Raw genomic sequence first — 14065 nt, 5'->3', positions numbered from 1 at the left:
GATCCATGTTGACGGGCTTTGCTGTGCTGGAATACGCTGTAAATATTCTCCTCTGCATCCTCTCTGTGAGGCTGGTACCTGCGTTTTCTGTGTCAGTGGCTCAGAGACTTCTATTTCTGAGTGTGGTGCGTTGTGTGAACGTCGGCAGCTTTTTTCCATGCTGGGAGACATTTGGCTCTTTTGGAGTTTTGAATAAAGCTGCTACGAACATTTGTTTAAAAGCAGTTGTGTGGACTTTTTATTTATCTTGGATGAATGCATAGGAATGGAATGACCAGATTGTGTGATGATCTGCAAGAAACTGCCAGACACCTTTCCATTGTGTGCTGTGTAATGGTCTCACCAGCACTTGCTATAAGGGTTTTAATCTCGGCTTTAGTGTTCAGGAGGATGTAGTAATGTCTCCTTTTGGTTTTAAGAATGTGTTTCTCTGATGGGTAATAATTTTAAGATTGTTTTCATGTGCCCTTTGGGCATTTATACAATCTTCCCCTTATATTGAACAAATTGAGTTGCCTGAATTTTTTTTTAAGTGATATGGCATATAAGTCTGATAAGAGTGTTACTTTCTTTGATTCTAGAGTATTGTCAGTCTTTTGTTTTTGGACAGGGTCTTACCATGTAGCCCTGGCTGGCTGTGAACTCAGATTTACCTGCCTCTACCTCTCTAGTGCTGGGATTAAAGGTTTGTACTGCTTACCACACCTCTCTCCCTCTCTCCCTCTCTCCCTCTCTCCCTCTCTCCCTCTCTCCCTCTCCCCCTCCCACTCTCCCTCTCTCCCTCCCTCTCCCTCCCACTCTCCCTCCTCCTTCTCCTCCCCTCTCCCTCTCCCCCTCCTCCTCCCCCTCCCCTCTCCCCCTCCTCCTCCCCCTCCCCTCTCCCTCTCCCCCTCCCCCTCCTTCTCCCTCCCCCTCCCCCTCTCTCCCTCCTCCTCCCCCTCCCCTCTCCCTCTCTCCCTCCCCTCCCCCCTCCTCCCCTCTCACCTTCTCCCTCTCCTTCTCTCCCTCTCCCCCTCTCCCTCTCTTTCTCCCTCTCCCCTTCTCCCTTTCCCTCTCCCTCTCTCCCTCTCCCCCTCTCCCCCCTCCTCGTCTCCCCCTCTCCCCCTCCCTCTGCCTCTCTCTCTCCCTCTCTCCCTCCCCCTCCCCCTCTACCTCCCCTCCTCCCCTCTCTCCTCCCTCTCCTTCTCTCCCTCTCTCTCTCCCACTCTCCCCCTCTCCCTCTCTCTCTCCCTCTCTCCCTCTTCCTCTCTCCCTCTCCCTCTCCCCCTCTCCCTCTCCCCCTCTCACTCTCCCTCTCCCTCTCTCTCTCTTTCTCCCCCTTTCCCCCTCCCTCTCCCTCTCCCTCTCTCCCTCTTCCTCTCTCCCTCTCTCCCTCTCCCTCCCCCTCTCCCCTCCCCTTTCCCTCTCCCCTCTCCCCCCTCCCCCCTGCCCCTTCACTCTCCCCTCTCCACCCTCCCCTTTCCCCCTCCCCTTCCCCTCCCCTCCCACTCCCCTCCCTCTCCCTCCCCCTCCCTCCTTCCTCCTCCCTTCTCCTCCCTTCTCCCCCTTCTCCCTTCCCCCTTCCCCCTTCTTCCCCCTTCTTCTTCCCCCTTCTTCTTCTTCCCCTTCTTCTTCTTCCCCTTCTTCTTCTTCCCCCTTCTTCTTCTTTCCCCTTCTTCTTCTTCCCCCTTCTTCTTCTTTCCCCTTCTTCTTCTTCCCCCTTCTTCTTCTTCCCCTTCTTCTTCTTCCCCCTTCTTCTTCTTCCCCCTTCTTCTTCTTCCCCCTTCTTCTTCTTCCCCCTTCTTCTTCTTCCCCCTTCTTCTTCTTCCCCCTTCTTCTTCTTCCCCCTTCTTCTTCCCCCTTCTTTCTTCTTCTTCCCCCTTCTTCTTCTTCCCCCTTCTTTCTTCTTCCCCCTTCTTCTTCTTCCCCCTTCTTTCTTCTTCCCCCTTCTTTCTTCTTCTTCCCCCTTCTTTCTTCTTTTTCCCCCTTCTTCTTCCCCCTTCTTCTTCCCCCTTCTTCTTCCCCCTTCTTCTTCCCCCTTCTTCTTCCCCCTTCTTCTTCCCCCTTCTTCTTCCCCCTTCTTCTTCCCCCTTCTTCCCCCTTCCCCCTTCCCTCTTCTCCCTTCCCTCTTCCTCTCTCTCCCTGCCTTTCCCCCTCCTTTCCTTCTTAAACATTTAAAAAAATTCTTTGTATTTTTTGTGCATTGCTGTTTTGCATGCATGTATGTCATTGTGACAGTGTCAGAAGTCCTGGAACCACAGTCACAGACAGCTGTGAGCTGCCATGTGGGTGCTGGGAATTGAACCCAGGTCCTCTAGAAGAGCAGCCAGTGCTCTTAACCACTGAGCCGTCTCTCCAGCCCTCTATTTCTTAAAGGTATATTTCAAAGAGAAACTTGTAATTTGTTAAGGTCATGTTTATCTTTTTTCTTTTATGGTTTGTCTTTTTTTTTTTTTTTTTTTGGCTATTTTATTTATTTATAGTACAGATGTCATCCCCTTCCCCCATTTCCCCTCCCTAGAACCCCCTATCCTATACCCCCTCTTCCTTTATGCTTTTATACCATTTTGATTACATGCATGTAATAAGGTCAGTTCTAGGTTGAGGGTCTAGCAATACAGTAGATGCAAATAGTCGAGGAACAAGCAATACAATAAACACAAATAGTCAAAGAAAAAGCAAGGCATTAAACCCAGTTATGTGAACATTCCTGTGATCACAGTTTCTAAAGGCTTATCAGGATGACCAAAGTATCTGAGCCTACTTCCCTATTCTAGCCCAAGGTCATTTTCATGTCTGAAGCCTACTTCCTTGTTCTAGTCTAAAATTTAGAATCCTGTCTGAAATTACTTCTTTGTTCTGGCCTAATATTTAGATTCCTGCCTGAGATTACTTCTTTGTTGTAGCCTATGATTTAGACTCCTACCTGAAATTACTTCTTTGTTCTAGTCTAATGTCAGATTCCTGCTTGAAGCCTACTTCCTTGTCCTTGGCCAATGTCAGATTCCTGTCAAGCAGCCCCTTTCCTTGTCCTTGGCCCATGTCAGCTTCTTGCCAGGCAGTCCCAAAGGCTCTCTACCTCTCCCCCCTTTTTATTTCATTAACAAGACTGAGCCTGTCTTAGGTCGTTCTGACAAGAATGCCTTTCTTACCCATCATGGAATATGCATTATCAAAGGCAATGCACTTATGTCTTAGGTTGGTAAGGCTCTGTGCAGAATCTTACCTGTCCTTGGCTTGCCAGCCTGGTAATTTAATAACTTTGTCTGGGGGTCTGTTCCCAGGACAAGAAGGGCTAGCTTGATCAAGGTATATATTGCCATTCCTGAGGTTTGTCCAAAATGGAAATACTGAGCTCAGGCTATGGATAATTTTTTGGGATTATCTGTAGCATCAAAGGTCTACAGAGTAGCATTCTTTAAATTCATAATCTCATTATGCAAAGTTAACACACTCAGAGAGGTGTTAGGATTATGTCAAATATCCTACAGGTTTCTTCTTCTTCTTCTTCTTCTTCTTCTTCTTCTTCTTCTTCTTCTTCTTCTTCTTCTTCTTCTTCTTCTTCTTCTTCTTCTTCCTCTTCTTTTCTGTTTTAAGGATCTTTGTTTCCTGTAGTCACAAAGATTTTCCCATCTTTCTTTCTTTTTCCTTTTTTAACTAGAATCATACGGTTTTGCTTTTGTATGTAGATCTCTGGTGGATGAAGTTAAGTTTTATGTGTGATATGAGGTGTGATTTTTGAAGTTCATTATTTTGCTGATAGATACTTAATTATTCTAACATCATTTGTTGAAGAGACTGTCCTGCCTCCCCATCCTTCAATTTATCTTCAGAAATCACCTGACTCTACAATAGTAGGTAGGTGTGTGTTCCTGGCTCTGCAGCCTGTCCACTCTTTCTTAAATTTAATGTCTTTCTTTTTTTGTTTGTTTGTTTGTTTTGTTTTGTTTTTTTGTTTTTTGTTTTTTGTTTCACAGGGTTTCTCTGTGTAACCCTGGCTGTCCTGGAACTCTGTAGACCAGGCTGGCCTCAAACTCAGAAATCCGCCTGCCTCTGCCTCCCAAGTGCTGGGATTAAAGGCGTGCGCCACCACCGCCCGGCTAATGTCTTTCTATTTTAAAAATTGTTTCTCCTTTTCAGCTTTTTTTTTTCCCCCAAGGGGTTGAGGATGTGGATTGGAGCACAGTTGCCAGAGTGCTCTGAGTTCAGTACCCAGTACTGCATGTCTATAATCACAGCATTTAGAGCAGTGGTTCTCAGCCTTCCTAATGCTGTGACTCTTCACTACACTTCCTCGTGCTATTGTGACCCCCAACTATAAGATTATCTTTGTTGCTATTCATAACTGTTTATTTGCTGCTGTTATGAATTGTGATGTAAGTATCTGATATGCAGGATATCTGATATTCTACCCCCAAAGGAGTTGAGAACCACTGATTTAGAGGAAGTGGAGGCAGGAGGATCAGATGCTCAACGATCCTTAGCAACATAGTAAGTTCAAGACCAGCCTGAGCCACATGAGATTTTCTCACAATAAATAAATAAAAAACCCAACTTCAGCTTCTGAAAAGAGTATTTCATCCATCTATCCATCCATCCATCCATCCATCCATCCATCCATCCATGTATGCGTGTATGTGTGTATGTATGTGTGTATGTATATACATGTGTATGCAGGTACAAATGCCATGGTGTGTATGTGTGTATATGTGTATGTGTGTAGAGGCAGATGACAACTTGAAGGATTTGGTTCGTTCCTCCCACTCTGTTTGAGGCAGGATCTGTCTGATTTCTGCCACTGTAGTGAGTGAGAGAGCTTCTGGCCCATTTTGTCTCTGCCTCCTAATTTCCCCCAGTAATACTGGGATTACAGACTCAGCTCCTTGTCAGGTTTGAGGGCACCAGACTGTCAGGTTTCTGAGGCAAGCACTTTATGCTAATGCACTGGTACCACACAGCCATGGATACTGTTGCCTTGTATTGTCTCAAACCCACACTCTAACTGTGTCCTTTCTTTTTGGAGATAGGGTCTCACACTGTAGCCCCGGCTGGCCTTGAACTCAAAGATCTGCCCACCTCTGCCTCCTAAATGCTGGGATTAGTGGCATGCACCACTATGCCCAGCCCAACCGTGGTTTTGGCTATTCTAGAACCTTTTAAATTCCTCAGATGTTTTAGAATTAGCATGTCACTTGGAAAAAATATTCTTACTAAGTGTTTTTCATTTGGTGCTGACCACTTGGGTTTTAGCCACACGTGAACGCGCGCGCGCGCGCGCACACACACACACCACCCTTATAGGCAAGTTAATTTACTGATTGAAATCATCTGCTGGGTAAGCAGATTGTTGAGAGTTTTAAGGGCTATCTGGAGTAGTTTAATTAATCTTGATCCTAGGTTCTCTGCTGCTTGAGTGTTGAGTAAGGTGTCTTTTAGCTTGTAAGAACTCTGTAAAAGAACTTTGGCTGCTTAGAGGCAGAGTTAGGAAGACCAGGCGCTCAAGACCAGCCCAGGTCTCAAAGCTACAATACACCCGTGGCTGGGCGTGGTGGCCCATACGTTTAATCCCTGGACTCAGAAGTGTGTCATAAGTAAAACCACGATTTTAACTTTATTCCAGATGAGTCATGTAGCCACACCAGAGGGAAGGGTGACTAGACTGAAGTTGAACACAGGCTAAGGGTGGCGTTGCTGTTGGTAGATCATGGCTCTGGCAATGGTTCAGGTCAGCCATTGGAGAAGTGCCTCCTATGTGTTCTGTTCCCAAGAGGTGAGTGGTGAGAGACTGCTCTCAGAATCACGTCACACTAAAGCATCATCACTGGGGCCTGACACCCCTCCTGATCACAGTAGAACTGAGCTTCAAGTGTGTAAGCAGGAACAGGCCATGTATGCACTTCTGTAGAAATTTTGCTAAAGCTGTAACTTCCTGCCGTTTCCTGCATCTTCAGAGGATACTGGATGGGTACAGCATACTGCCTCGGTAGTTTAATTAAAAGGATGGTAGATCAAGTCATCTAGCTTCTGCCCCCAGTTTGTAGAGCTGTTTTAATCTCTCTGTTAGGAGGCTGTGTCACTCTGGGTGTCCCTTTCCATGGGGACTCTGCAGTGATCTCTGGTCCTCCTCATCTCCAGTCAGCGTGCTGTGCTTTACTCATTCCTCCCATGCTCTTGTGTTTTCTTCCTATGGTTTGGCAGCCACATGTAGTCTCTGTACCCATCGGCATCCACAGACTGCTTCTGATCTACTGGCTTGTCTGCCTACATTTGTCAGCAAGACTCAAATCATCTAGACTTAAAATACAGAATGTAAAGCAGCTACTTCCTCAAAGCCACTGAAGTCCTTAATGTTATTTTTTTCTGGTTTATCAAGGCAATATATAAATGATACATGTCATTGTAGACAGTATGAAAAACTCAGGTAAGCATCATGGAAACAGGAACTCCCATTCCTTCGCCACCAGAAAGAAAGTCACTGAGAGGAGGCTTTACTGGGCATTCTCTTATCTGTGTGGTTCCCCTTTTTTGAGGGTGAGGGTGTCTTCCTATTAACATTTTAAAAGACTTACATCTTTCCCATCCAGGAGAACACAAACACACATAGTTGCAGTTATCTTGGGCCTCAGAGCAGACTTGAAAGAGTGTTTGCTTTCTCCTCTCTCAGTTTTCTGTACCCAGCAAGGTCACTGCCAGCTGAGGTCACGGCCAAGTGCATGTTTAAGCTTGGGCATCTCCAGCCAGCATTTGCTTCATTTAACCTTGATTCTTAACCTGGTTTTCCTTACTCCTGACTACTCTCGTTCAGTCTGTTTGGCTGTCTTACCTCTACCCCAAGCCTGTTTCTCGGCTCTACCTCCTGAGAAATTCTCTTGTCGTTTCAGCAACTGAAATCTCTAGCTCAGACTTTTTCTCTGAATTCTCCTTATCACTGCTTTCTATCAGCTCCATGGACTTAGCTGTTCCACAGACAAACTCAAGTTGTCCAGACAGACTTAGCTCTTCTGAAACCATCTCCCCTTTCTGTCTTAGTGATGTCTGCTTGTCAGAGGCAGAAACTAGTCTTTAATTTCTTCTGCCCCACTTCTCTGCAGCCTCTGGAGATGTCTGCTGTCACTCTTGTGGGAGGGTGAGAGTGGGCAGAACTGATTAGTACTTGAAGCTATTGGAAAAGCGTTTTCACGTATTTAAATTTATATCGGAGTTCTGCGTCTTTTTTTTTATTAAGTTCCTTCATAGTTTCATGCATGTGTACAGAGCTTTCTGTTTATTCTCTTTATCCTTTCATCTCCGTCATCCTTCTGTAATCCTTCCTCTGTCATCCCTCCTCACTGATCCCTCCATCATCCCTCCTCTCATCTCCATCCCTCTGCATCTTTCCTCCCTCCTCACCAATCCCACCATCATCCCTTCTCTTATCTCCATCCCTCTGCATCTCTCCTTCCTCCTCACCAATCCCTCCATCATCCCTCCTCTCATCTCCATCCCTCTGCATCTTTCCTCCCTCCTCACTGATCCCTCCATCATACCTCCTCTCATCTCCATCCCTCTGCATCTCTCCTTCCTCCTCACCAATCCCTCCACCATCCCTTCTCTTATCTCCTCCATCCCCTGTCATCCCTCCTGGTTGATTCCTTCCCCACACTCGTGTCTTTTTGTTTTGTTTCTGATTTTAACCAGGACCGACCATGAGTATCTCCCAATGGCAGATTCTTGGGCCCCCCAGGGTGTCCGTGGACTACAGTACTGTCATATGGAAATGGTGCATTTTTTCCTCGCTCTGCTCTGCGGTGAAAGCAGAGCCAAGGTCACTTTGTTCACTGCTGACACCCGGTGCCTAGTGCGCTGTTCTCTGTAAAGGTGCTCAGATACCAACTCATAACAGGCATCTAGTGCTCGCAGGTGCGAGGGAACTTCAGTCCACAGTACTTTGTGCAGTTCCCCTGGGTGTCTGGGCTTCACTCTCCCATGCCATAATGTGCCACTCTGATTTGGGCTTAGCTGGTGTGGAGGTGAAAGAACAGACGTTAGCTTTATCTTAGGTTTTAAGGATACATGTGTACATGGGGCAGCTGAACGCTGGCTGCCCCATTGGTAAGTGCTAACTGCATGTGTAGGGGCTGAGTTCTGACACAAGCCCCTGTGTAAGAGCTGGCACAGCACGTGGACCTGTGGTTGGCCCAGGGAGATGCAGCATGGACAGGAGGATCCCTGGTGCTTGCTAGCCAGCCAGTGTGGCCCAGTTGGAAATCTCCAGGTTCAGGAGAGACCCTGACTCAAAAAATAAGGTGGGGAAAGATGGAAGAAAACACCATCATCAACCTCTGGTCTCTACACACATGTACATACAAGATCATAGTCACACATGTGCACTTATTAGGTGGAGATTATATATATATACACACACACACACATACACACGTACATACATATATTTGGGGGGGGCAGGTGCTGTAGGCACTGAGTACTGTGCTGTGATTTCTCAAGTACTGTCTTCTATTTTTTTAGAAAGGGTGAACATGCCTTATCCCTGTTTATTTGCTGTCACAGAAATCATTTAGGGAAAACACAGGAAGTGCTTGTTCTGAAAAGGCCAGTAGGTGGCAAAGAGGAAATCCTAGACTATTTGAAGTGTTTATTGAAACAAACTCAGACCGTTTATTCAGCGTGGACCTGAGAAGTGCTTCTACAATGGCCCTGAAGGAGAAAAGAGAAATATCACAAGGTGTCACTTACTAATTATGTGTTGTCTAGTTCCCGTGAAAACCATAATTAGGAAGAGAAGAAGAAACCTGCTTATTACAGCCATGGACAAGGGGGACGGGTTCAGCGTTTACAGCAGATCACTGTGCTGCCCGGTCTACCTTTTTTTTTTTTTTTTTTTTTTTTGGTTTTTCGAGACAGGGTTTCTCTGTGTAGCCCTGGCTGTCCTGGAACTCACTCTGTAGACCAGGCTGGCCTCGAACTCAGAAATCCACCTGCCTCTGCCTCCCAAGTGCTGGGATTAAAGGCGTGCGCCACCACCGCCTGGCCTGCCCGGTCCACCTTAACCTTGTGACATACAAGCTCTCCTGACTTTACTAAGGCTGGGTCCTCAGAGCCAGCCTCGGCATCTTCCAGGCAGCGTCTGTAGTTTTGGCAGCAGGGTTTGAAACATAGATGAGAGTTTTAGTTTTGCTTTTCCAGTGAAGCCAACTTTGAACGTGAGCACTTTTTTTTTTTTTTTTTTTTAAACATTTTACAAGGTTGTCATAGCCCCTGAAACTGGAGTTACAGCTCGTTAGCTGCCATGTGGGTGCTGGGAATAGAACTCATGTCCTCTATAAGAACAGTGGCCCCTGTAACCACTGAACCATTGCTACAGCCCCAACACAGGATTTTTCTTACAAGCCAGTGTTTTATTTATGTGACCTGTGTAGGTCATCAAATGATACTGTATATTTTGATATGTTTTGATGACATTTGAGATAGAGGCACATGAGACAGTGGCTTTGGCAGCCAGAAGAGAGCAAGGGGTACTCTGAAACTGGAATTGTGCCCAATGTAGGTTCTGGAAATTGGGTTTGGTCCTTTATAAGAGCAGCAAGCACTCTTAACCACAGTCATTTCTTCAACCTCTAAATACCTTTTATGGACCAGTGTTTACTAGTGAAGAAGTCTTTGCTTGGCGTCACTGGGCCTGCACTTCTGCCACATCACTCTAATAGGGATGGTCAGGGTGTGGTACTTAAGGAAATGTATGGTTTTAGGTGACTAAACGTTGTCTTTTTGTCTTTTTAAAGTACTCGTCTGTGGTTTTCTGTCAGAGCATGCGTGTATGGTTACCTTTGGAGGCCAGAGGCATTGGATTCCTGACCAAGCCAGTTCAGTCAACCAGGTCTTAAGGGAGGGGGTGAAGATTGAAAAAGAAAAAAAAAAAAGTCAGACAAAATTATAACATGACACCAACTCATACTGAGGCTGAAGCAACTTGATTTTTTCTCTTAGTCTGCTTTTATATCATCCTAGGTACATCCAAAAACCATGGTCAGTTCTTAGATCAGAGACAAAGTCATCAAGTGAAGTAGTGAGCAAAGAGATCACACAAGGTAGTAATTCAGCCAAGCAGTAAACAAAGCCCCACGGTCACTGTTTCTAACATTCTTACCTGAGCCTACTTCCTTGTCCGAGCCCAGTGGCAAATGCCAAATTCCTAGTAGCAGCACCAAAAGCTCTCAACAGATTCCTCTGGAGATGGAGTTACAGGTTGTTATATGGGGGTGCTAAGAACTGAACTTGGGTTAGCAAGTGCTCTTAACTGCTGAGTCATCTCTCCTGCCCTGTGATTAAACTGTTCTACTCTTTTACTATGTAAGGTTTTAATGGGTTAGGAGGCTATTTTGTGTTTTTAAATTAAGAAAAATGTGTATGTGTATGTGTGCGTGCGTGCGTGCGTGTGTGTGTGTGTGTGTGTGTGTGTGTGTGTGTAGGCCAGAGGTCAATGCTTGATATCTTTTTAATCACTGTAGTCTTGTTTTGAGACAAAGTCTCTCACTGACCGTGGAGCTCACGGATTCAGCTGGGTGGGCTGATCAGTGGGCCCTGGGATCTTCCCGTCCCCTCTTCCAGGGCTGCCTGGCTTTGATGTGAGGATTGGAAGTGTAACTTGAGTCTTTGACCTTACACGAATTACCAGATGATCCATCCAGTCATCTCATCGTTCAGATTTGTTTGGTTTCTGTCCTGCGAACATTTTTTAAGGATGGGGTAGGCCTCAGGAATCTTGTTTAATGTAATTACTTACCCACAGAGCAGCCCAGCAGACGACCTCTCCACAGCAGCATTGTTTTACAGTCTGTGTTTCAGACACATTGGTAGATGAACTGTTTCCCTCTTCTTTTCCCTTTAGCACAACATTCTGAAGTTCTTTGGTCACTGCAACGATCTTGATCGGGAAATGAGGAAGTGCTTGAGGAATGAGGTAAGACCAGAGCTGAGCAGCAAAACTTTTCTGGATATTCCGTTGTCATTATTAGATTTCCTAGACCTTTAGTCTAACAGCAAGTCAGCTTTCCGTGTATGAGGTTCTCTTTAAAACCAAGAGGACTGAGCTTGCTGTGGGGGCAGCTTTAGAATGTTGTCCCTTTTCTTCCATGTACACGAGGAGAGAAAGCATCTTTGCTTTCATTGAAAAAATATTCAAGATATCCAGCCTCTGGCATCAAGGAGATACTTTGGTGACATTGATTAACTGCTTCGTAAGGTGACCAAGAGTCTTTGAGGCTCAGTTTCCTTAAGTAAAGTGAGGAGGCTAACTTAGACTCGTTCCATGTTCCATGAGACTCTTAGAGTCTGGGTGCTGTCAACAGCCACAGGGCTCTTCTGTGATCACGTGACCCTGGTGTAGGCTGCACGTGGATCCAGACGTGGGTCAAGGGTAAAGTGCCAGGCATTGTCTCTTTCCAGGGGCTACTAACCAAGCAGATTTACTTTAAACTTTTGAAAATAAGTTACTTCCATTTCTGTTTTATACATCAGTTACTTTATATCCAGAACCTTTTAAAGTAAGTAATGATTACATATATATGTGCATATATGTATATTAATATTATATATGGACTAAAAGATCCATTTTCCAATTTGAATTGGATGTGTGTGTGTTTGAAATGCCTCTCCCCCCCCCCATGAGTTTCAGTTATTATTTGAATAACTCTATACAGGAGTAAATTTTAACATGATACATTTTAAAATAGCCCTGTCTGATTTTTAAACTCTCAATTCTCCTGCCTCAGCTCCTTGAGTATTAGGTTAAAGGCATGGTCGTATCCAGGGTGATTGTCTTTGTGATAACAAATGTGTATGTTACCATTTAAAGATGGTTCTTGGGAACTGTTCTTCCTTCATGTTCTGGTTTGTGTGGCCACTAAACCTAGTGCTGTGTGACAGGCTTGCAGAAAACAAATCCTGTGCTGTTCTGTCTGACACCTGCATTTTTATAGCTTTTTGTCTATGTTTAGATTTACTGTCCCTCTGTAGTTCAGTAATTTTGCGATTGTTTCAATGACTAAAATCTCACATGATCTCTTCTTCTCAGCTGGTCCTGAGTGTTGTTAAGTTGACTCTTCAATTGGATGTCATAGAAACTTCTTGTCTGTATTTGTTTTCACAAGATTTCCTCTTTCCTTCTGTCTTAGTCAGGGTCACTATCACTGTGATGAAACACCATGACCAGAGCAACTTGGGGAGGAAAGGGTTTATTTATTAGGCTTACACTTCCACATCACAGTTCATCAATGAAAGAAGTCAGGACAGGAACTGAAATCAAGCAGGAACCTGGAGGCAGGCTGTCTCTGTCTACAGAGGCCATGAAGAAGTGCCGCTTGCTGCCTCACTCAGCCTACTTTCTTATAGAACCAAAGGCCACCAGCCCAGGGATGGCACTACCCATAATGGGCTGGACTCCCCTACTGATCACTAATTAAGAAAATCTTTATAGGCTTGTCTGCAGCTGATCTTATAGAGATTTTCTCAGTTGACACTCCCCTCTCTCTGATAACTCTAGCTTGTGTCAGTTGACATAAAACTAGCCAGTGCACCTTCCCTATGTTGAATGTTGCTTCATTTCTGCAGCTCATGAATGCTCTGTTTGATTTCTCTATTCCCAAGTCTGTTCGGCTCTTTTTCAATTTCTTGTTCTTGTTTGTTTGTTTCGTTGGTTGGTTTGGTTTGATTATTTTGGTGGTTTGTTTTTTTTCAAGACAGCATTTCTCTGTGTAGCCCTGGCTGTCCTGGACATTGCTCTGTAGACCAGGCTGGCCTCTAAGTCAGATTCACCTGCCTCTGCCTCCCAAGTGCTGGAATTAAAGGCGTGCGCCACCACCTCCCAGCTCCTCTGTTCTTCCAGTGGCTCCAGAGGCTCCCCTGCCACCATCCCTCCATAGGTTGGAACTTCTAAAGAAATTATGTGTGTGGGTGTGTGCACACGCATAGACATGCTGTGAGCTGGAGCGTGACAACAGAGCCACTCAGCAGCTGAACAGGCTGCTCTCGAGATAGTGACCAGGTGATTAGACAGGAGCTGCTGGGAACAGGGACAGAATGCATCTGTCCAAACGTCCCCTGACTTCTTTGGGAGGAACTTGATGCAACTTTTTACAAGTCTGTTGAACAAGCAAGTGTCACATGTTCCTCCTCAGGATCCCTGCCTCTGATGTCAGGTTCCTTGAGTGACTACATTGTAGCGCTTAGCTGATCCACTGTCCTGTCTCTTCTCTCCCCTCCTTCCAGTACTCAGAGAAGAGGACCAGGAGCAGGGAGCACGGCGCCGCGATGCGAAGGAGGCTTTCTGATCCTCCAGAGGAAGCTGGAAGTTAGGCTCACTGGATACCTCAGCTGGGAGACCTGAAGGTGCCTGGTAGCCGGAAAAAAAAAAAAAAATCCCTTTTTGGCTTCTAGGACTCTGAATAAGAAGTACTGTGAAGAACTGGGCCATGGAGAATCATGAGAGTGTGGTTCTCAGTACTTGCTGAACTTCAGTGCCATGCGGGTGCCTGTGAAAGTCTCCTCTGCTGCCGCCCTGAGTGTGCATCCACCTAGTCCTGACTCAGCTCCTGCAATAAAGTCATTGGACAGCGAGGGCCTCCGTTTCTTTAACCCCCTTGGGGCTAGATCGAAAGTGGTGCCTGTAGGATCCTCTGTTTGAGGACATGGTGGTTGAAGGTTACGCAGTGAAGACACAAACTGACATGGGAATTGTGGGGAACTACACTGAAGTTCCCAGCTCTGTTGTTTTAAAGAGCCATCATCTGAAAGGTCAGCTATTGCTGGTTAGCTTCAAATTGTGGAGGAAAACATTTGAAAACAAAATCGGGCCTGTAGTGACCACACACATGTTCTTGCCATTCTTTAAATAACACAGTATAGCTATCACTTTACAGTTTACATGTTAGGCGTGAAGTAAGCTAGAGTTAGTGTGGCCACTGGTGGAAGTGTTTGGGTTTATGCAAATACTTTGCTCTTAAGGGGCTTGAGCCTTTGCAGGTTTGAGTATGGAAGGTTCTAGAAACAGCACTGCCTGGCCCTCTGGAGCAATGACTAATGTGGATAAGAT

General features: G+C 45.6%; 1 protein-coding gene across 2 annotated transcripts in view; it reads left to right on the top strand.

The window, feature by feature from the left end:
* Positions 1-13590, top strand: part of Cmc2 (C-X9-C motif containing 2) — a 30931-nt gene extending 17341 nt beyond the window's left edge. For both annotated transcript variants that reach the window (XM_034523091.2, XM_034523092.2), the window contains exons 3-4: positions 10865-10936; positions 13243-13590. In XM_034523091.2, the coding sequence (XP_034378982.1) occupies positions 10865-10936; positions 13243-13329 (159 nt within the window). In that variant the 3' untranslated portion in view covers positions 13330-13590. The remainder of the gene's footprint in view (positions 1-10864; positions 10937-13242) is intronic.
* The last annotated feature ends 475 nt before the right edge of the window (positions 13591-14065 follow it).

Source organism: Arvicanthis niloticus, chromosome 18 (genome assembly GCF_011762505.2).
Source record: "Arvicanthis niloticus isolate mArvNil1 chromosome 18, mArvNil1.pat.X, whole genome shotgun sequence".
NCBI classification, from domain to species: Eukaryota; Metazoa; Chordata; class Mammalia; order Rodentia; family Muridae; genus Arvicanthis; species Arvicanthis niloticus.
The sequence above is the reverse complement of the archived record's forward strand: the minus strand, read 5'-3'. Positions and strand labels throughout refer to the sequence as shown.